General features: G+C 41.2%; 1 protein-coding gene across 1 annotated transcript in view; it reads left to right on the forward strand.

The window, feature by feature from the left end:
• AK5 (adenylate kinase 5) overlaps window positions 1-24,591 on the forward strand; it is a gene marked incomplete at its 5' end in the record, with an annotated part of 185,240 nt that overhangs the window by 66,767 nt on the left and 93,882 nt on the right. Inside the window, 2 exons of the mRNA XM_082688564.1 lie at window positions 7,057-7,147; window positions 15,705-15,781. Of these exons, the coding sequence (XP_082544690.1) occupies window positions 7,057-7,147; window positions 15,705-15,781 (168 nt within the window). The remainder of the gene's footprint in view (window positions 1-7,056; window positions 7,148-15,704; window positions 15,782-24,591) is intronic.

The following is a 24,591-nucleotide window of genomic DNA, read 5'->3' on the forward strand; positions in this document are numbered from 1 at the left end:
AGAAAGAAAGAAAGAAAGAAAGAAAGAAAGAAAGAAAGAAAGAAAGAAATCATCACAACCTGTGTTTCAAAACATGACATGAGTTTCGAGTTTGCAAACCCGAAAGCTGAGGCTGTCTCGGTGAAGCTGACTGGATAGTTCTCTGGTGTGAGGGGGCTGAACTGTGCACCGTAGGATTTATTCCTCAGTCTTTCTGGCCAGCAATGTCTCCCCTGCCTGTTGCGACAACCAAAAATGTCTCCCAACGTTGCCTAATGTTGGGGTGGGGGAGGAAGACGGGGACAGAATTTCTTCCGGTTGAGAACCATTGGTGTATATGATCTGTGCAAAAGCAAGAAAATAAAATGATGATTAAAGAGTCAGTTCTCCTCTTACCATACACACAACCTCTCCAACATTGAATGTTACCATTTTGTAAAACTCTTAGCCACTAAAGTGGCAATTGTTCTGTTATTACCTAATCACAGTGCTCTCCAAGGTCTGTGTGCCACATTATCTGCTAAGAGCATGGAGAGACGAGCCCCAGGCTATCCTGGAGTTGTACAAGTGGGATATTGTCCGGGTTCTCTGCAGTGATCCTGATGCAGAAGTAAACGGGCCTCAGCAGCATTTGCTCAATCCAGGGCTAAATTGGGTTATGTGGGTGTCATTTTCCCTTCTAATAGGTCACGTTCATCATCTAAACGCTTAGGAATTGAAATCTACCCAGCATGTAGTAGTTACTCAGCTAACACCTGTTGAATGTTTCTCTGAATGGTGTTTCACCTATTGCAGTTTGCCTTTTGGCTTGGACAGTCAGGTACTTTCGTCTGTGCTAGAACTAAACATAGCTTTGTTCAAGTCACTCAGAAGATAGAATATCTCCTGGAAATTCTCAAAGTCTCTTGTATTCATTATTCCATAATCCCCAAGCTTTAAAAAAAAAAAAAAAGTGTGTGTGTGTGTGTCTCTAAAGTACAGAAGCAATCAAAGATCTGTAAGATACACTCCCTCAAACTCAGGTCGTCACAGAGAGAGAAAAAAGAAGCACTGCACTTTACGCTAGGCTCTGTGCTGTGTGTTAAATACACACCATCTCCTTAGGCTTTGCAGCAATCCCGCTGTGTGGGTGTTAAGAACAGGAGAAATAAGTTGCTCAAAGCCAGACAGCTGCTACAAGGGGAAGCAGAAATTCAAACCAAGCTCCAGAGGAGTTTTAAGCTGTCTGAGCCCAATCCAAAGCCTCCCCTGACTCGCTTGTGTGCCAGGCCTCAGGAGCTTATTGAACGGAGAGCCCTGCCCACCACTGTACGGCCAGCATTGCTGACAGCCCAGCCTCCACTTCAGCATAGAAGGTGGGGCTTCATCATCCCCACCATGGTGGCGGTCTCTACAGAGATGGCACCCAGCCCCAACCAGACCAGACCTACAGAGGCTCTGGCCTAGCACTTTAGATTCAGATGTTGTGCGGCTCCCCATGGGGGTGCAGAGGAGTGGGGGGGCAGGAAGGCTTCGCAGTGCCTGCCCCAGTGGCTAGCCAGCACAACCAAGAATTAGAGGGTGCTTAACTCCTCAGAGGCAAAACTTGGACCTGTGAAAGGCAGGAAACCAAGAGCACCTGGGTGGCTCAGTCAGTTAAGGGACTGCCTTCAGCTCAGATCATGATCCCAGGGTCTGCTCAGCAGGGAGTCTGCTTCTACCCCCACCCCCACCCCCACATTTTCCCCTCCCCCACTCCTTCCTCTCCCTCTGCCCCTGCCCCTCTCCCTCCCCCTCCAGCGCCCTCTCTCCCCCAACACATGCTCTCTCGCTCTCTCTCAAAAAATAAAAAGAAAGACAGGAAACTAAAAGGAAACAACATATAAATACATCTCCTGTCCCCCCCTCCTGTCAGACTCTTCTGAGATGTAGAGGGTCCATTTAGCCTTTCTAGAGACCAAGCACCAGCTCTACTTCCTTGTGAAGCTACGGCCAGTCCAGTCTGCTTTCCTTTTTCCTTTGCCTTCTCTTTTTTTCCTCACACTTACTGCCCTGGGATTACACACACACACACACACACACACACACACACACCTATGTTTTGCCTTACGTTCTGTTTTCTAGAGATCCCAAGCTAAAATATAAACTTATGCCCTTTTATTTATAAAATAACAGTGCTGCCACTCATAGCTCAAAAGTCCAAGAAAAAAATAAAAACAAAATCCCTCTTTAATACGTTACTCCTTACTGATGACAGCTAATAAATATTTTGAAAGAAATAACATGCATGCATATAAGGAACAGTGCATCAAGATGGCACTCAATGTGTCTTCATTGTCTCCTTCTATCTGCCCTAACCACCAGCTGCTTCTCTTATCTTGCTTTTAGATAAAAAGGATGTGTTAACACTCATTTGAGCAGAAGGCTATATTTGTCCTACTGTGATGGTATCTGTAGGATGGAAAGTGTCAGTCATCCTGAAATCAAGTCCTAGCTCTGCTTACTAGCTGTTTGACTTAAGAAAGTCATAATATCTCTAACTAGATATTTCTTCAGAAATATCTAGAAGGAAAACCATCTGCGTCACCTTTCTCATGGGCTGGTGTGACATGGTGAGAGCACTTTGAAACACCATTCAGATGTGTTTTAACTGTAAGAGGAGATAAGGAAATTACTTTCTAATTTAGGCTTCCAAAATTTCCCTTGCTAAGAATGATGACATGCTTCAGTAAAAAAATATAAAGGAGTAAATCACTTAAATCCTTGTAAACATCTTCAAGACAATAGTTAAGATTAAAAGCTAAAGAATTGAGACTTCTGACCAAGGTGGAATAAAAGAGACTGGGTTTTCCCTCCCATGTGAAACAGACAAAAGAAAAAGAAAAAAATATTTTAAAAAAATTTTTGAAGATACCTTTTATCAATCACTGAAGTGATTCCTTGAGAGAAAGGAAAGAAATGCAGTGTGCCTGAGGATTGCACTTACTGCTGGCGAGTTTCCCAGGGACAGAGCAGGAAGAAGGAAGCCTTGTGGAAACTGCGCAGACAGAGCGGTGAGTCCAAGAGACCAAGGTGACTGGAGGTCAGAGGACAGAGTACCAGAGATGTGAGCAACGCCGAGAGAGCACTCCGGAGATCTGCCGAAGGTTCCCTTCCCGTATCCAGCCAGGTGTTAAGCAGTGCATGCCTATGAGTGAACTACTGAAACTCAGAGAAAACCACCCAAAAGGATTAGCTGGTGCTACATCAGGCTTGGAATAGTGCCTTTTTCTGCCAAGTGGACTGGAGAACCTCTTAATTCACAAGGTACTAGGTAGAGTACTTGGGAGAATCTTGCCCAAACAGAGGGGAATAATTGGCTGTGCACTAAATGCTGTTCTGATCCTGCCCAGTAAATCTTTTTTTTTTTTTTTCCCCAAATTTTTATTTAAATGCCAGTTAGTTAAAATACAATGCAGCACTAGTTTCAGGTGTAGAATTTAGCAATCCATCACTCATATACATCACCTGGTGCTCTTCACAAGCGCTCTCCTTAATCTCCATCACCTGTTTCATCCCTCCCTCAGCCACCACCCACCACCCACCTCCATTCTGGTAACCTTCAGTTTGTTCTCTATAGTTGAGTCTGTTTCTTTGTTTGCCTTCCTTTTTTCCCCCTCAATGTTCATTTGTTTTGTGTTCCTTAAATTCCACAGATGTGTGAAATCATATGGTACTTGTCTTCCTCTGACTGACTTATTTCACTTAGCATAATGCACTTTGGCCTCAGCCACATTGTTGCACATTGCAATATTTCATCCTTTTCTTGGCTGAATAATACATACACACAGAAATATATTATATATAATATATATATATCACATCTTTTTTTCTAAGATTTTATTTATTTATTTGAGAGCACAAACAGGGAGAGGAGTAGAGGCAGACTCCCCACTGAGCAGGAAGCCCAGTGCAGGGCTTGATCCCAAGACCCTGGGATGGTGACATGAACTGAAGGCAGACTCTTAACTGACTGAGCCCCCCAGGCACCCCAATACCACATCTTCCTTATCCATTCATCTGTCGATGGACATTTGGGCCTTTCTCTAATCTGGCTATTGTTGATAATGCTGCCATAAACACTGGAGTGCATGTACCCCTTCAAATCAGTATATTCGTATCCTTCAGGCGAATACCTAGTAGTGCAATTGCTGGGACATATAGTAGCTCTATTTTTAACTTTTTGAGGAATGCCCATACATTCTCCAGAGTGGCTGTACCAGTTTGCATTCCCAGGAACAGTATAAGAGGACTCCCCTTTCTCCACATCCTCACCAATACCTGTTGTTTCCTGTGGTGTTGATTTTAGCCATCCTGACTGGTGTGACGAGGTATCTCATTGCAGTTTTGATTTCTACTTCTCTGATGGTGAGTGATGATGAGCATATTTTAGTGTGTCTGTTAGCCATCTGGATGGCTTTGGATAGTCTTTGGGAAAATGTCTATTCATGTCTTCTGCCCATTTCTTAACTGGATTATTTGGTTTTTGGGTATTGAGTTTGATAAGTTCTTTATACATTTTGGATACTAATCCTTTATCAGATATGTCATTTGATATATGACATATATATGTCATATGATATATTCTGTAGGTTGCCTTTTAGTTTTGTTGATTGCTTCCTTTGCTGTGCAGAAGCTTTTTATTTGGATGAAGTCCCAATAGTTTAATTTGGCTTTTTTTTTTCCCTTTGCCTCCGGAGACATATCTAGTAAGAAGTTGCTACAGTTGATGTCAAAGAGGTTACTGCCTGTGTTGTCCTCCAGTATTTTGATGGTTTCCTGTTTCACATTTATGTCTTTTATTCATTTTGAATTTATTTTTGTATATGGTATAAGAAAGTGGTCCAGTTTCATTCTTTTGCATGTCCGCTATCCAGTTTCCCAACACCATTTTTGAAGACGCTGTTTTTGTTCCATTAGATATCCTTTCCTACTTTGCTGAAGATTAATTGCCTGTCTATTCTGTTTCATTGATCTACATGTCTGTTTTAGTGCCACTCCCATACTGTCTTGATCAGAACAGCTTTGTAATACAGCTTGGAGGCCAGCATTGTGATGCCTCCAGCATTGCTTCGTTTTTTCAAGCTTGCTTTGTCTATTCAGGGTCTTTTGTGATTCCATACAAATTTTAGGCTTGTTCTAGCTGTGAAAATGCTGGTATTTTGATAGGCATTGCATTAAATGTGTAGATTGCTTTAGGTAATATGGACATTTTAACAATGTTTGTTCTTCCAATCCATGAGCATGGAATGTTTTCCATTTCTTTGGGTCTTTAATTGCTTTCCTCAGTGTTTTACAGTTTTCAGAGTACAGATCTTTTACCTCTTTGGTTAGGTTTATTCCCAAGTATCTTATGGCTCTTGATGCAATGTAAATGGGATCAGTTCCTTGATTCTCTTTCTGCGGCTTCATTATTGGCGTATACAAATGCAACAGATTTCTGCACGTTGCTGTTGTATCCTGCAACTTTACTGAATTTGTATATCAGCAATTTTTTGGTCAGCCCAACAAGTCTTAAAACCAAAATCTGAAAGGATCAAGTTGTTTCTAAGTAACAAAACTGCATTCCAGAACAAAGCTCAAGAATATTTATAGGAATACAAAAATATCTAACACCCAACACAGTCAAAACGACAATGTGTGGAATCCAATAAAAACTACCAAACATGCAAAGAAACACCAGATGTTAGAATTAGCCATAGATGTTAAAAGTTATAATTGTAGGGGCGCCTGGGTGGCTCAGTGGGTTAAGCCCCTGCCTTCTGCTCAGGTCCTGATGTCAGGGTCCTGGGATGGAGCCCAGCATCGGTCTCTCTGCTCAGCAGGGAGTCTGCTTCCCCCTGTCTCTGCCTGCCTCTCTGCCTACTTGTGATCTCCCTCTGTCAAATAAATAAATAAAATCTTTTTAAAAAGTTATAATTGTATTTCAGATATTCAAAACCTTAGAGATATAGATTTTATTAAAGATGCAAGTCAAGCATCTAGAGATGAAAACTATAATGTCCGAGCTGAAAGATACCCAGGATGAGATTAACAGTGTATCCATATAGTAAAATACTATTCAGCAATGAAAAGGGCCAAATGACGGATGTGATATTGTTGAATCTCAGAATAACTGGACTGAGTGAACGAATGCAGACAAAAAAGATTGCATGCTGTGTAAATCCTTTTACATGAAATTCTAGAGGATGCAAAATAATCTATAGTTAGAGAAATGTAGGATCAATGATTACCAGGTAGGGGGGCAAGAGGAAGGAATTCACTTCCAAAGGACACAAGGACACTTTTCAGGGTGATAGTTATGTTTGCTGTTTTTATTTTTACGGTGATTTCACAGGTATACAGACATAGATGTCAAAACTTACCAATTTGTACGCTTTAAATACTTATAGTATGTTGATTATAATTCAGCAAAGCTTTAGTTTTTAAAGACTAAAGAGATATGCATGTATTTAAAAAGACACTGCCCAACTCGGGACATAGAGGACTCATAAATAAAACCACATTTTTAAATATTTAAATTTTTGTAAATTTTAAAGAATGGTTTAATGTTTATATCTGTAATTTTTATTACATCTAAGTCTGTAGTGTCTACGGACTGCATCTATTGTATAGTATCTATAGCATCTAGAATAGTAACTAAAACTTGGTTTAAGGGCTATTTCGTTCTTTAGCAGTACACTGGAAAATGTCCCCCTTTCTTTTCCCCCATATTTTCATGGTTCTTTTCATTAAAAATAAAAACCCTAAGAGCTAGGAAGCACAAGGTCAATTTCAATTATCATTTTTTCCAACACTTACTTTACATATTAAGAAAACTCTACACATTTTTCTTAAGCATAAGTGAGTGACTGTACACTTGTTCCCAATACCCTTCTCCGTCTCGGTCTCGGCCGAAAAACTCTCTGAGGGTTTGCTTATGACTCAAGGGCTTTAATTCAGTTCCTGTTGACCTGCTTCATTAGAGACACATTGTTGTGATGCCTGCCCATTCTATTTGGGAATGAACTAATTGATGTCTTCTCTTGTTCCCAACTTGTCTGTCCCAACTGTGCCCAGTTTGACGCTGACCGAGATGAGGATGAGGTGTTCTATGACATCAGCATGGCAGTTGACAGCAAGTTATTTCCAAACAAAGAAGCTGCGGCAGGTAAGTCACTGTGTCCTTCAGGCCACCGTATGGCCTGACCACCTGCCAAGTGTCTGGAGCTTTGTAGTAATATCGGAGCACAGCAATCTGCTGTGAGGCTTTAAGGATGACGCTATCCTCAGAGCTTTATACTTTCTGGTTTAAAAATAAAGGTTCAAAACAAAATAGAAAAGAAGGACTCTCCATCTGGCCCTTATAGTTAATGGGTTTTTATTTTATTTATTTTTTTTTATTTGACAGACAGATATCACAAGTAGGCAGAGAGGCAGGCAGAGAGAGAGAGGAGGAAGCAGGCTCCCTGCTGAGCAGAGAGCTCAATGTGGGGCTCGATCCCAGGACTCTGGGATCATGACCCGAGCTGAAGGCAGAGGCTTTAACCCACTAAGCCACCCAGGCACCACATAGTTAATGTTTTTCCTCCAGTCACTGCACATGTAAATTAGTCCCAGTGTAACATAGGACGTCTGTTACTATAATTGAAAAAAACGAATCTAGCCCATTCTTTGTGCAACAATTAAAAGTTACAGTTCCTCCAGGACTCCTTAAATGTACTAGTGTCTGCCACGCCCCCTTGGGAAAAGCCTCCCCTGTCGGAGAGCAACTCCTATCCCAGCCCACAGCTCCCGTGTTGGCTCTGTGCCTTCTCTTCCTAAGCGCTCACACCTAGAAGTTGGACGTTGTAACAGTGCGGGGCTATCACACTCCCTTCTGTAGGCAGTACTCACCGTTCTGTCCTTGACCCTTTTCTCACTCTCTTTCACTATCTGACTCTCTTCAACTCATTGTTCCTCATGATCTCAACTACCAGCTGCATGCAGTTGACTCTCAAACCTTCATCCCTGTCCTGACCTTTCTTCTCAGTAATGGCGTCAGTGGGTAAGGACCAAAAGAGTTCTGGGCTGTAAGGAAAAAGATTAAACACTTAAAATGTTCAACCATATTTGATTTGAAGCACCCTAAGAGTAGCTTCAAAGAAAGGCAGAATAAAGAGAAAGGCAAGGATGTAGTCTTTCTGGGCAGCCCCACCGAGAACAGATAATAATGTACAGTCACCTGCCTGGTTGTCCGGTGTTAGTTACAATAAGATGGCCTACAGCTGGGAAAGAAGGAATACTGAGAAGCTTGTAGGATCATATAAACCAGAGTCCTGCTGCTCTGGAAGATGCTATAACACCTGGGCTTTGTAGGTCAATCCTTTATTTAGAACATTTACTTAGACATCTACCAACAAATATCTAATTGTTAGGTGTCCTCAGTTTGCCCACACAGTGGAGTAGAGGTGCTGATTTAAGCTAGCCCTTGTATTTTTTTTTCTAATTTTTTAAAATGTTAATTCCAGTATAGTTAACATATACAGTGTGATATTAGTATCAGTGTACAATAAAGGGGTTCAGTAATTCCATACGTGACTCAGTGCTCACCATGGTAAGTATATTCTTAATCCCCTTCACCTCTTTCCCCATCCCCCACCCACCTCCTGTCGAGTCACCTTCAGTTTGTTCTCTGCGGTTAAGGGTCTGTTTCTTGATTTGTCTCTCTTTCTTTCCTTTGTTCATTTGTTTTCTTTCTTAAACTCCACATGTGAGTGAAATCATATGGTATTTGTCTTTCTCTAAGCGACTCATTTCAGTCAGCATTACACCCTCTAGATCCATCCATGTTGCTGCAAATGGCAAGATTTCATTCCCTTTTTATGGCTGTATATATTCCATTGTACATATATCCCACATCTTTTTTATTTTAAACAGACTTTTTTTTTTTTTTTTGAAGATCCCATTCATTTATTTGACAGAGAGAGAGAGACACAGCTAGAGAACGAACACAAGCAGAGGGAGTAAGAGAGGGAGAAGCAAGCTTCCCGCCAAGCAGGGAGCCGAAGTGGGGTTGGATCCAGGATCCTGGGATCATGACCTGAGCCGAAGGCAGACGCTCAACGACTGAGCCACCCAGGCGCCCAGTGTTTTTGTATTCTTTGGGTACTCAGTAGACGAATTACTGGATGATATGGTAGTTCTATTTTCAATTCTTTGAGGAACCTCCATGCTGTTTTCCACAGTGGCTGCGGCCCTTTGCATTCCCACCGACAGTGGGAGGGTTCCTTTTTCTCTATATCCTTAAAGCTGCCTTCTTTAGAACACTTAATCCTCTACTTCATTGCTCTCTAATGGCATTTCTCCAAGGCGGCCTTATCCTGTAGCCACGCAGCAGCGCTAGCCTCGGTGCTCATGGGCAAACTGCGTGCGGACAGGCGCGGTATCCTCAGTGTGCTCCGCACCTGCCCCTTAGCGGAGGTTTCCGGGGACCTCATCTTTCTTCTCTATACCTCCAGACTTTTGAACAGCGGAGTCGGCTCACAGTCTCAGCTCCCACGAGCTCCCCTCCACGCCTCAGAAGCCTGAAAGCGGAGTCCTGCCCCAGCCTTAAAATAAGCCTGGTCTATCTATAACAGCCCTTGGTTGAGGAAGGTGGGGGGGAGCTGTGGTAAACCAGAAACACGCGGTGCTGCCCCTACAGGAGGCAGCCTCTTGGAAGCCCCATGCTATGGTTGCCATTAAGGAACGGGCCAATGGTTGCTGGATCTTTCTCTGTTTCAACAGAAAACAGAGCCTGCATCTGTAGGTGAAATCCTCAGGCTTGTAAATGCTGCTGACTCACCCAGTCAAACAAGCCAGGTTGGTGGCCCCTGCTCTGTGAATTGCCAGCACCCAGGTTTTGTCCCTCAACTTTTCCCTTCTATCTGGTCCCTTTCTGCAGAATCTCAGCCACTCCACAGCTCCCACATCACCTCATGGCTTTCCATTCCTCTTTTAAATTTTTTAAATAAAAACTGAGCATGGGGGCATCTGTGGGTGGCTCAGTGGGTTAAGCCTCTACCTTCGGCTCAGGTCATGATCTCAGGGTCCTGAGAGCCTGCTTCCTCCTCTCTCTCTGCCTGCCTCTCTGCCTACTTGTGATCTCTGTCAAATAAATAAATAAGTAATCTTTAAGAAAAATTTGATCGTGATGATCTGGCATGCATATACATAATGAAATGACTCCTACAGTTAAGCTAAGTAGTATATCTTCTCTTCATCTAGTCACCATTTTTCTGTATTTAATGAGAGCACCAGAAATATATTCTCTTAGCAAATTTCTGGTACTTTTTTGGGGAGGGATTTTATTTGTTTATTTGACAGAGAAAGAGGGAATACAAGCAGGGGGAGTGGGCAGAGGGAGAAAAGGCTTCCTGCCAAGCAGGGAGCCCAACGCGGGGCTTGATTCCAGGACCCTGGGATAATGACCTGAGCTGAAGGCAGCTGCTTAATGACTGAGCCACCCAAGTGCCCCAAATTTCCAGTGCTTAAGACAATGTTATTAACTATAGTCATCAGGCTATACATTACATCCCTAAGAGTTACTCATCCCACGTAATGCAACTTTGTATCCTTTGGCCAACATCTTCCGGTTTCCCCCACCCCCATGCCTTGATAACCATTGCTCTACTCTCTGCTTCAGTGAATTTGTTTTTAGACCCCACCCTATCAGTGAGGTCATGCAGTTTTTCTCTCTTAAGGGAGCCAGGCAAAAATGTCCCTATCCTCACGGCCCATGCCAGTCGTTATTCCTCCAGAACGCCTTGGGAGTACAGTCCCTGTTCTTTATCCCCACTGCACTTGTCAGGGCTTTGCCAGCCTTTGACCTCATCCCTGGTCTCTTACCTCATACCTAGCCTCTCCCATTCATTCGGAATCCTGTTGCTGTCATGGGCTCCTCGTCCAATGCAGCTCTGACTACCCTGCCTCCCCAACAAAACGAAACAAAGCAAAACCTTCAATGACTTCCCTGCAGGCTGAGCCCCAGTGTCCTTAGCATGACAGAAATACCCTTAGCTTTGCTGCAGTGGTCCTTCTCCTGCCCCAGCATCGCCTCCCCCTACCCCCGAAACCCTAACCGGCTTCCTCCAGCTCCAAGAATGTCTCAGGCACTTTCTTGTCTCTGGCCATTTGCACGAGTTACTTGGTTTCCCTGCCCCTGCGTGCATCCTCTCTACTCTCTCACGCCCAGACCCTCCTTCAGCCGGAGAGATCCTATTTTGTATCTTAGTTTAAACGTGATTTTCCTAAGGAGGCTTTCTTAGCCTCCCTCCCAGACTAGATTAGACGCCAGCATAGTTTCCTTACTTTCCTTCAGGGTGTTTATCACAGTTGTGATCATATAATCCGGTATAGGACTGTTTGTTAAAAATCTATTTCCTTTATTAGAGTGCAAGACTTTATGAAGATGGAGTGTGTGTGTGTGTGTGTGTGTGTGTGTGTGTGTGTATGTTTGATACGCAGTGTGAATCTCATTGGAAACACCACCAGAAGCTCCCTTTCACCCAGCTGGTCACCTCAGCTGAGCCACTTGTCTGAGTATGTGGACTCATAACCTCTCCTCCTCTCTTCCGGTCTCTTTGACCTCTCTCTTTTCCTTCCTCCCCCTCCCCTGTCATGGAGTAACTGGAAAATCACTCCTGCCGGCTTGCCGCAAACAGTTCCAACTCCAGATCCCTTGAGGAGCTCACCTTCTAGTCCCAAATACCTTCCAGATATTTTTTCAAAGAAATGCAATGCTCTTCAAAGGAATTCTAATGCAAAATTCAGTAACAATTTCCATGCCTGTTGGAATAAGAGCGGGGCTCTGCGTACCTGACGCCTGAGGCACATAGAATTTCAGGTTTGTGGAATGAATGGAGAAGATCAAGAACTGCAAAAGCAGAATGTCTATGTCCTTTTATTCATTTTTCAGTCACCCAGTATGTATGTATGTATCAAATGCATAGAATTTCTAAGTTTTGTTCTTAAATTTAGAGTTCTAAATTAAATTTAGATGAAATACAACGCCATCTAAAGTTGCTTGCAGTGGAGCCGAAGAGACAGGACAAGGGAGAGCCTGCCTTGGGGCCGGCGGGTGGGGGGCACCAATGATGTGTTAGAGGGGCTTTATCTACAGGTCCCCTTCGCTGCCCAAGAAGCTCTGCCTTGCAGGAGTGCCCCTTGATTTGGGACTCAAAGTGGGAGGAGCACCTTCCTTAAACTTCATATTAAAGATCCACGAGAAGGAGAAAAGTGTGACATTGTCCCAGAAGGCAATATGGTTAGCTTTCCAGTACCTCTGAGGCCAATTTGTATCATCTTCCCACTTAAATTTAGGGAGACAACCTGAAAATAATCTTTCCGAAGATGATCCTACATCTGAAATGGGTGACGCTATGTGCTCCCTGCGGGATTCTATTTCAGCTCTGTATCTACAGAAAGAATATTTTGAAATCTGAAAGAAGTCGAGAAATTCAAAATAGAGGGAAGTGAAAGCTGTACTATCACTTTCACAAAATGCCCTAATTTTGCTGTCCCTTTTGAGTTACGAGATCATTGCAGGTGTTTTATGCATTAAATGGTTCAATGAAAGAAGGCGAAAATGTGTACATATATCTACATTTACCTCCTTCTTCTGTATGTCAAACCTTAGACTATTATTAAAGGTCCCATTTTCAGCAAACCCAGCAACCAATGCTAAAAGAACATGAAAGCTATTCAGTCACTATCTGAGCTGATAATGACAGCCATTGTCTAGTGCTTCCTATGATTTATTAGTACTGTTGCCAGGAGCAACAATGTGTCAAGAAATTCCATCCCTTAATGATACAATAAAATTTCTGCTAAAAGTGTTTTGTTAGGAAAGCCAATCTCTTCTCTGTAAGCACAAGTTCTTTTTAAAAAAGGATTTTTCCCCCCTTAAACAAAGATTTCATTCAACCATCGCTGGAGATAGTTTTCTAACATTCTTGTTCCAGTTTAAATATTAACGTGTAATTATCTGTTAACCGGGTTGTTTAAGAGCTCTTCAAAATTTGTACTTTTTTAAAACAACTGAAAGAACAGTTTCTAATTAAATAAAATAAGTAGGACACGGGAACTAAAAGAGCTGTACATTTAATAAGCCTTTGTGTTCTGATCACATTGCTCGTTCCGCATGAATCACTCCAAATACCCCTGAGACGAGGGTATCGTTTGACTCCAAGTACCTATCACTACTCCTATGAGTCCACAGTGGGTAATATCCATATTATGGAAACAATAAAAGCTTTTATTGATATAGACAGTGATGCTGTCTATATCATCCACCCAGAAAGGAGCATCAGTTGTCCCAGACTGGAGTGGCACTCCTTGATTCCACTTCTGGTTCTCCCATGTTCACAGCCACCTGGTGACATGCTTCATTACCACCCATCCACTGTTACTCATTTTCTGAGAATGTGGAAGAGACGGCAGGCTCCACCACGTCCCGTCCCAGACCGTGTTGAGCGATCATATTCGTAAAGCTATTTGGATTGTCCCTGCCAAAACTTCGGAGTAGGCAGGATACGTTGGGAGCTATGACTTCTGTCTTTGATCTCACTTTCTATAGGACCTAGCCCAAGTTATTTGACTTCTGCAAAGCTCATCTTCTTCTTTTCTAAAATGGGAGGGTGGTATTCTATGAAATACTGGTCCTAAGACTTCCATGATCCTATAATGGAAAAATGCACGTTTACTTCTGACATCTTGAATACCCCACAGTATATAAGTGCAAACTGATCCAAAATGGGCATCAAGACAATCAAATATTTTCGCTCTCAGATACACCTTATAAAATTTCTTATTTAAAAGATAGCAAAAGCACAAAGAAAAATTACATACAATGGCATTACTTTGTAAAACTATACATAAAATTTAAGTTTCCATATGACCCCTCTAGTCTCACTTTGTTAATAGCGTGTGGTGCGTTGTCTTGCCCACTCCTTTCTGGCAACCACCTTATTAGCAATGGACTTGGCAAGGGCTGTTCTCACAGCAGATGTGATGTGATGGAATCACCCACAGCTGTGCTCTGCACACCTATGGCAACTCCACAGTTACTTACTTTTCCAAAATTCTTAATGGGTCAAGTATCTTTGTTCTGAAAAACCTTTTTTATTTTAAGAAAAAAAAAAGATTTTATTTATTTATTTGAGAGAGAGAGTGAGAGAGAGCATGAGAAGGGAGAAAGTCAGAGGGAGGAGCAGACTCCCCGCTGAGGTGGGAGCCTGATGCAGGACTCGATCCCTGGGACACCTGAGCAGAAGGCAGTGGCTTAGCCAACTGAGTCACCCAGGCACCCCTCCACTCTGAAAAATCTAATTGTCCTTTTAAGAAAGGGTAAAGATACACAAAAACAAGGTTGTTACTGCTTAGACAGTATGACAGTGGGCAAGTCCTTAGTTGATTTGATAAACTGTGGGGGTAATCAGGAGTGGAAAAAAAAAATAATAATAACAGGAGAAGAGATGAGAAAAGACTGTGTGGGGACAAACCTTGAAACTCTCTTTGGAAGAAAGGATGAAAGTGGCCTCTCTGGGAGAGCTCTCTATCTGAAAAGCCATGTGAGATGCTTGATGTTTTGAATGTTCATTAAACATCAGTCAATGTGTCTTCTGACCAAGAACTATTTGCAAGGACAGGTCTACAGTGAAATGTGGAGTGGTTTGTTGCTTCACAAGGACACACAACATTTTATGGGCAGCACTGAATTCTGTCTTTCCGGCTAGTTAGGTGATATGTATTTCCTGGGGGGGAAGAGTCATTAAAGAGGGTGATAAATCAGTTGCGCTTCAGGAGCCCCATTATGAAAATTACCAGTTTAAGTTTGAGCCGTGAGGATTAGTGGGTAAGCAAATTAATGTAACCTGTAGTATCTAGGATGGGGGAAACTCCCTATTAATAACTTCAGTTAACCTGACGTTTTTCATCGTCAGAGACTAAGGTGACCCAAAGCCTGGAGGAAAAACCTGTCAGGTTTTCATGGAAGGAGCAAACTCAGCCCCATTTATTTCTGGAACTTCCTTGCTCTTCTCCCACTCCACAATTTGCTCATGGTGTTCTCTCTATCTCCTTTACTGCTACACACCCCTAATCCACTTCCCCTGCTGAACCATCCTTACTCACCCTCAAAATTCAGGCTCATAGATTTACTCCTTGTGATTAGTTCTTACTTACATCAGTACCTCCACTTCTAGTTGGAATTAGAAGCTCTTTTTTTTTTTTTAAGATTTTGTTTAATTATTTGACAGATAGAGATCACAAGTAGCCAGAGAGACAGGCAGAGAGAGAGAGAGAGAGAGAGAGAGCAGGGAAGCAGGCTCTCTGCTGAGCAGAGAGTCTGATGCGGGGCTCAATTCCAGGACCCTGAGATCATGACCTAAGCTGAAGGCAGAGGCTTAAACCACTGAGCCACCCAGGTGCCCCAACTTAGAAGCTCTTTATTTTGGTTTCTGAACCTTACTGTTGACAAATCAGTCTCCTCCACAAGACTGTCTTCTCCTTAAGGCAGGAAACAGTGTCTAGAATATCTATATTTTCTATCTAGAAGCCCAAACATGGTGCCCAACAGAGGAGAAGAGTCTAAAAATGTTTGTGAATTTAATGTAACCATAAGAAGATATGGAAACCTAGTGGGAGATAGTTTTCTATAGAAATATGCACAGACAGCCTTCATCAGGTCATCTTTTCTTTGATCTTAGGTTCGAGTGACCTTGATCCTTCAATGATATTGGACACTGGAGAGACCATTGATACAGGCTCTGACTATGAAGATCAGGTAACTAAAGTCTAAAAATATCTCTCTATTGAAATGTTTTTAATTTTAAACTTTGTGTTTTATGAAAATTAGAATTATAAATCATTTTTGAGGTGTTTACAGGTAACAGTATGTTCCATGATAAATCATACTAACCTACAGCTTCAGCCTCCTGCTCCTTCCCCATAGTTTCAAAACAGCAATTCATTAAGGAAAGGTTTGTGGTTTGAGTTACATGAGAAGGAAGTGAGGTTATGTGAGGTTCTCTAATGCAAGAATTTGCCTGTCTCTCTCAATCCCTTTCCAATCAGGAACTAACAGTATTTGCTGAGTACTAGCTACAGGCTCTGGATTCTGCTTTTCTATTTCTAACCTTTGAAAAAGGACTAATGACCAACAACAACACAGCCAAGAAGTCAAATATGTTTTCTATTTTAATAAAACCAGAGAAATTTATCTGGGTCATTTCCCTCTCAGCAGAAGAACTCTCCCTCCTGCTGTATTTTAATAATCCAAAATAGTTGGAAAATGATCTAACTCTCTAATTAGGCTTTTTGTTTAAAAAGAGGGTAATGTCTGAAACTTCCTTCTACTGCTCATCAGTGCTCCTCTATGATGGCTGAAAGTTGAGTGAACATGAGGGTTTCCCCCCCCATCTACAATGTATATATGCCACGAATATAGCAGATAGATCTAACCAATATCCAAATGTAATGGCTGGCTATGCATTCATATTCATATTCATATTCAGAAGCTATTTTCAAGGGACATCTTGGTGGCTCAGTCAGTTAAGCATCTGCCTTCAGCTCAGGTCATGATCTTGGGTCCTGGGATGGTCCCATGTAGGGTTATGTGCTCAGTTTGAGGAGTCTGCTTCTCCCTCTCCCTCTGCCTCTCTACCCCGCTGGTGCTCTCTCACGTGCACACGCTCTCCCTCCCTCTCTCTCTCTCTCAAATAAATAATAAAATCTTTTTTTAAAAAAAGGAGAGAAGCCATTTTCATGAGCTTTAAGTTCTTTCTTTTATATTAAATAGCAAAGAGAAAATATTGACAAGTAATATAATAGTACTGTGTATTTCTATTTTTAGCATTTATTAACCCTTAATACATACTGAACATTGTGCCAAGTTCCTTAGTTTTATTCTCTCACTAATCCCTTACAACAGCTCTAGGAAATAAGAATTATTATCTTTATTTTATAGATAAGAAAATAAAGACTCAAAGAATAATTTGCCCACAGTTAAAAATAGTTTCACAGTGGGGAAGTGAACTTAGGGCACATTTCCTCACATCTGTGCCATACTGCCTCCTAACAGCCTCCAAGAGCAGGCCACTCAGTGATAGATTTTAGGAGCCTTTTCAGTTGCTCATTCCCAAGACCCTAGCAGAGGCAAATTCCAAACATCACTACTGAAGGGCAGCTCATGATCCAAAATTACAGGCTGCATAAAGACATGAACCATTACCAGATAACCAGCCGATTCAAAAAATGGAAGGTTTCACACCCCAAGAACTAGAGCAAACAAGAAAGTCTGAAAGAAATTCCAATATAGAAATACTTAAAATATTCAAGAAGATAAAAGGAAGATAAACCATGAAACAAGTACAGAAAAGAATGGGAAGGAAGAGGCAAGAAGGAAAATGAAAGAAATAGAAATTCTAGGCACAAAAAGTACTGTCATTGAAATAAAAATTCCATTAACAGGTGGAATAGCAGACTAGACACAGCTGAAGAAACTAAATGACAGAACTGAGGAAATCGCCTTAGAATAAACCAGAAAGCTAAACAGTTGTCAAATGTAAGAAACAATTCAGGAGTCACTGAGGATAGATTGATTGGGCCAACATATTCGAGAAAGGGTTCCAGGAGGAAATAGAGGAGGGATGGAGCAGAGGCTCCCTTTTATTTATTCTTTGATTTATTTTTTTATTTTAACAGATAATAGTTGAGAATTATGCAGAGATGAGAAACAACACAAGTCCCCAGGTTAAAGGAGCACATCCGGTTCTGAGCAGGATAAAAACAACGAAAACAAAACTCTTCCCTATTCTTTTTTTCATTGAGTCATTTAACAAATACTAATTGATCCCCGATGGTATGCCAGATACTGTGTAGGTACTTGAAATGTGTAATTGTAAAAAATAGGCAAGAACCGCTTACATTCTAGTGGAGAAGACAGATACTAAACCATCAACATGATAAATAAGTAAATTCTCTCGAGGTCAGAAGTGGTGAGTCCAACGAGAAAAGGAAAAGTAGAATAAGGTAAGAGGATTAGGAGTGCTGGGGTTGGGATAGTATTAAATAGGATGGCCTCATTGAAGAGGGATGACCTGGTGGGAACTTGGCATATAATGTGAAACTTAGAACACTGAAGATAAAAATAAAATACCAAAGTCAAAAGGCATTACCTATAAAGGAACAGCAATTTTGGTGACAGCAGAGTAAAAAAAGGCAAGAGCTTGTATGTCTCAAGCACCCGTTATAAGCCAAACACTGTGTGTTATGGTTTATGTGCATTACTGCTAATCCTTCCAAAAACTCGAGAAGGTAGCTCCATGTATCCCCAGTTTATAGCAGAGGACACAGAAGCTCACGGAAGTTAAGACGCCTCCCAAGACAGCCCAGCCTGTGAGCTGGGGAGTGAGGAGACAGACTTTGATCAGCTTGGCACCAAAATCTAGTTTCTCCTTTTACCATTCACAGTAAAGCCTTTATCCGGGTCGCTGATGATCTATTGCCAGTTCCAGTTGGCACTTCTCAGTTATCTTTCTAGACCTCTGCTGCATTTTATTCCCCAAACTTTTACCATAAAGTGCTGTGTGGTAAATACCTTAGGCTGTGTGAGCCGTAGGTCCCAGTAGGGATTGTTGAGCAAAGGCAAGCCATAACCCTGTGGAAACAGGCGTACGGCTGGGTGCCAGTAACGCTTTATATATTGATACTGAAAGTTGAAACCCACATCGCTTTCATGGGATTTATCTCAACTATTTAAAAACATAAAACCCATTTTAAACCGAAAGGCTGTACCCAAACGGGCAGTGTGGTGGGTTTGACCTGCAGGCCGTCGTTTGCTGACCCCAGTTGTAAACCATCCTCCCAGCCTCCCATCCCTGACACTCTCCTTTCCCTTAGACTCTCGCCTCTCTAAATTATTTATTCTGCGCTAAATACTGCACATTCATTACCTCATTCTATACTCAATTATAGGAAATAGATATTATTATAATAGTGTTATAGTTTATGAAAATATATTTTGTCATTTATTCTATTATTATCATATCATTTTATTATATTATATAAAATATAATTATTTTATTTATAATATAAATTTTATTGATTTATATTTTTATTATATTTGTGGTATAAATTTTATTTATATATTTCATATAATATATAAAAATATAATTATCTTATATTTTTATATGATTATTTTATCATTATAATTATATAGTTATTATGTTATAATATAATAATATATTATTATTATAGTCCTTTCCAATAAGGAAACTGAGATACAGAGAAATTAAGCAGTTTATTCAAAGCTACACAGCTGGCAAGAGGTAAAAACAGAATTCAGACACAGCCATCTGACTCCAGAGCCAGGACCAGCACAGACAGGCTGGGGTCTGCTGTAGTAACAAATAAAACTCCAAATCTGAGCACTTGCCTTCCAGAGGCTCCTCTATATGAAGCCTCTGGAAGGCAAGGGATCATGGATCTTTTGGAAGATGGACCTGCTCTTAATTACATGTTATGTCCTTATGAATTTGGTAGGTAGCCGCAGTCCCTGGCCCTCCCCACATACAGCGAGGCTGGCAAAAGGAGCTTGCTTAGACATCCAGGAATGCAGGGATGAATTTGGTGAACACTGAGTCAGCCTCAGCCACGTATCTCTTGCCCTGTTCTGTGTTCACTCTCGCGGCGCTCCTCCTACTTGTCAATCTACTAGTTCTTGGTGTCCTTGCTGAACTGCTCTCTGCTGGTCCCTTCTTTAAATGTGAATGTTTCCCGGCATCTGTGGCCCCTTTAGTCCTCACTGAACATGTTCTCCTTTAAAAAGCTCAACCACAGCCACGATCTACTCCACTCAGGGCACCCAGGTGAGTTCCCATTGCGTATGTCTGCCTGCTAAACAGCACTGCTTGGATTTCCCATGTGCCTCTCAAACTCAACACATCCAGACCCAAAATCCCCATCCTCCCCCACAAAATCTGCTTGTCCTTCTGTTTTCCCTATTTCTGTTAATGATACCTTCAGCCTGCCAGCTGCTCAAGCCAGAGACAGGATGTCTTCATAGTCTCCTTCCTTTCTCCCCCACCCTACATCAGTTTGGTCAAGAAGCCAGTCAGTTCTCCTGTATAGAAATCGGTCCTTTCACTCTGGTGCCACTGCCACAGCCCTGGTTGGTTCCCTTAGCCTTCCTCCCTGGGATCACAGAGATAGTCTCCTAACCAGTCTCCCTGCCCCAGCCTCCTCACCCCTCATAATGGTATTGTTGAAAAACAAAGCCAGTCATGGGATCCTGCTTCTTAAACACTTTTTGCGCTCCAGCTACATTAAGGCATCTTCAATTCCCCCAAGTGGATTGTGATTTACACGGTCCCTTTTCTCCGTGTGGAAGCTTCCCCAACCATATCATGCCTATTCCAGATAACCACACTCATGCACCATCAAGGCCATGCTTCTTCTCAAGGAAGCCTTTCTCTTGTTACATGTTCGGTTCACCTTCTCGGGGAGCCCAGGACACTTTATGTTGTAATATTCTCTGGCATTGAAGGGATTGTGTTCTCTTCTAGTTGTCCTCTATGCCTTCCACACAGCCTGACATGCAGCATATCCCCAATAACAGTCCACTTTTAAAAGCCCATAAAATGTCTTCAGTTCTTCTTCTGAATATGTAATTTTTGATAACTTGTTAACTCATGCTAATAACTCTTCTGAGCCTGGGTTTCCTCTTCTAGAAAATGGTGGTGATAACCTCACTTGGAAGTACTGTTGGGAGAGGAACACAGGGTAGGGGACCTTGTACAGAACAAATGCTCCATAAATGTAAACCCTTCTTTCCCCTCCCCCAAACCCAGGTTGGACTGAACTTTTCAGACATCACTGCCTTTCTGTGTTTGACAAAGGCCCCTATGTCCTTAGCTAAAGGAATGCTAATTGAGCACTTCTGCTTTTCATTCTGGCATGTAGGAACATAATCATAATCCGTGTTTCCTAACACATAAAAAGCTGAATAGACTGAAAACTCAACAGTTCTTAGATCTCTCAGAGACTCGTGAGGTCACAAGGCAAACCACTGTACCAGAAATTGGAGAGACAGACAGGCAGAGTCAAAAAAAAAAAAAAAAAAAAAAAATCAAAAGAGTAGAAACCCATAAGCAAGAACCTCACCAGGACCAATGCCAGTGTAGGAAAATCTAACTGTAATTGACAAATTATGGGAGGCTCAGTGTGGGCAGGTATAAAAGTTAAAAACCCCAAGGGGAGCCAATCATAGGGGTCCCCACACTTTCATGAGTTTTATCTCCAGGAGCTCTATCAGGTCCTCAGCGTGAATAGCAAAGAAAAATCATTTAGTGCTTCTGGCCAGGGGGAAAGGGGGGAAAGGAACCATTTTGAAATACATCAGAACCCTCTGTTCTTAATAAGTCCTGCTCCCAGAAGAAACTATTTTATTAGAACCTAACTTGCTGGGATTTTATCAGAACCTACCCTACCTGGGAGAACAAAAATACCTAACTCTGGCCCCCACCCCCTAACTATCCTGTCCCACCTAAAAGGGGGGAAAACCTAAGATACACTGGTGAAGTTCATAGTCCAGGGGCTCACCAAAAGACTAAGACCTAATCATAGGTCTCTCTGTATTTCACAGAATGTTTCCTTTGCCCCCTCACCTTACCACTACATTACTAAAAGTTTATATATTTCAGTTTCTTTTATGTAGTACATCATGTCCACCTTTCAACAAAAAATTACAAGGCATACTAGAAGACAGAAACACATTTGAAAAGCATGAGAACAAGAGTAATAAATGGCAGGTTACTGGACTTGTCAGAACAGGATTTTTTTCTAAAAAGCATGATGAATCATGTTGAGGGCTTAAGTGGAAAAAGCAGACAACATACAAGAATGAATAATATGCAAGGTAATGTAAGCAGAGAGATGGAAATCCTAAGAAATGCCAAAAAGAAATGCCAGAGATCAAAAACACTATAACAGAAATGAAAAATGCCTTTGATAGGCTCATTAGTAAGCTGGACGTGGCTAAGGAAGAAAATCTGAACTTGAGGATATGACAATTAAAACTTCCAAAACCGAAAGGTACAGAGATAGAAGACAGAAAACAAAAACAAACAAACAAAAACCCAGAACATTCAAGAACCATGAGACAATTACAAAAGATGAAATATATAAATATATTCAAACTGCAAAAAAAAAAAAAGATAAAGAAAAGTCTTGAAAAAAGCATGAGAAAAAATACGCCTTACTTATAGAGAAGCAAAGATAAGAAAGACATTCAACTTCTCAGAAAATATGCAAGAAAGAAAGAGAGTAGAGTAAAATACTTAGTGTATAAAGGGAAAAAAATGTTTACACCTGGAATTCTGTATCCTACAAAATTATGTTTCAAAAGTGAAAGAGCAAAACACTTCCTCAAACAAAATTTGAGGGAGTTTGTTGCCAATAGACCTGCCTTGCAAGAAATGTTAAAAGAAATTCTCTAAAGGGAAAGGAAGTGATTTAGATTAGGAATTGGCATCTACATAATAAAGAAAGGAAAAATATTAGAGAATGAATAAATGAAGGTAAAATGAAAACTTTTATTTTTTTAATTCTCAGTTGATCTAACAGATAATAGTTTGTTCAAAATAATAATAGCAATGATGTGTTCAATTATGCATGCTTATGTGTAAGTGAAATGAATACAGCAATGATACAAGGCATGGCAGGAAGAATTAAGAATATTTTGTTATTATAAGCCATTCTCACTGTCCACTTATTTGAAAGTTGACTTGGGTTCTTTTAAATGTATATTGCAAACTCTAGGGCAGCCACTAAAAAGTTTAAAAAGAAGAATAATTGATATTCTAAGAAAGGAGAGAAAATAGAATCATTTAAAATCTCAATTAAATGATTTAAAGCTCAGTTAAAACAATGAAGGCAGAAAAGGATTGGAAGCCAAAAATAGAAACAAAGAAAATGGGCAATAAATAGAAAACAGTAACAAATGTGGAGATATTAATCCAACTGTATCAACAAACACTTTAAATGTCAGTGATCATGGGACATCTGGCTGTCTCAGTCAGAAGAGCATGCAACTCTTTATCTTGGGATCAGGAGCTCAAGCCCCACGTTGGGTGTAAAGATTACTAAAAAAAATAAATGAACAAATAAACAGAAATGTCAGCAATCTAAAAATACTAAGTAAAAGACAGGGATTTTCAGAGTGGTTCAAAAAAATGAGACCCAAATACATGTTGTCTCCAAGAAACCTACTTAAGTATAAAGACACTTGTAAAGTAATGTAAACAGATGGAGAAAAATACACCATGCTACCCCTAACCAAAACAAAACAAGAGCAGCTATATGAATTTCAGACAGAGAAAACTTAAGACCAAAGAAATTTATCAGGGATAAAGAAGAGAGGCATATAACAAGAGAGGCATCAGTATTCAAGAAGACGTAACAATCCTTAATGAATATGCTCTGAACAACCAAGTGGGTCCAGGCTCACTGTTTATCCAAGTCCTTGATCCCACTGCTTCCACCTCTCTAGGACCTTGATCCATTAACGGATATGGCTCCATCTTTCTCAAGGCTCTCATCCTCAAAGTATCTTTCTTTTTCTCTATCTAACAACCCAACATTTCTACTTTGAAGAAAGGAGCAGTCAACAGCACCAAGTGTCATGGGAAGCCCAAGTGGGAGACTATCTTTTTTCTCCATTTTCCCTCAAAACCAAACTGTAAAAACAAAGTCAGTTCCTCTGCTCCATGACTTTACCTCCCAATCTACCCTGGAAACCAGGTTCTGCCTACCCTGTTTCTCTAAGAGACTATCAAAAATCATCTCATTACTGCCAAGTCAGTAAGTCATTTACAATGTATAGAATCCAAAACACTGATGACACTTTCTACTTTCTTAAAACTTTCAGATCCCTTGGCTTATGCCACTTCTATGGCCTCATTTTTTTTTTTTTTTTTTGTCTTCTTCCCTCATTATGGTCTGTGATATGAGAGGAGCCTGGAGAGTGGTCTTTGTAGAGCAGCTATGTGTTTTGACTTGATTCTAAGATCCGTGGGAAGCCTTGAAGAGTTGTTTTGTTTTGTTTATGGCAGGAGTATATGGGGGAGTCTATGTAACATAATTACATTTCTTTTTTTTTTTTTTTAATTGCTCTTGGGGCGCCTGGGTGGCTCAGTTGGGAAGAGTCTGCTTTTGGCCTGGGTCATGATCTCAGGGTAATGGCATCAAGCCCCACATTGGGCTCCCTGCTCAGTGGGCAGCCTGCTTCTCCCTCTGCCTGTCACTCCCCCTACTTGTATGCATTCTCAATCTCTCTCTGTCTCTCTCTGTAAAATGAATAAATAAATAATCTTCTAAAAAAGAATTTAAAAAAGATTGCTCTTGCTGCAATGTGAAGAACACATTGAAGGAAGGCAAGCGTGGCTCTAGGGCGGATTCAGCGGTCCTGAAAAGAGACGACAGGTAGTGCCTTGCACCAAAATGGTGGAAGAGACAGACAGAAAGGGATTTATTTGAGAGGTAATTGTGAGGCAAAATTAACAGAACTTCCTATTAAAATGGATATGGGAGCCAACA

This window comes from Mustela nivalis (assembly GCF_964662115.1).
Source record: "Mustela nivalis genome assembly, chromosome: 10".
In the NCBI taxonomy this organism is placed as follows: Eukaryota; Metazoa; Chordata; class Mammalia; order Carnivora; family Mustelidae; genus Mustela; species Mustela nivalis.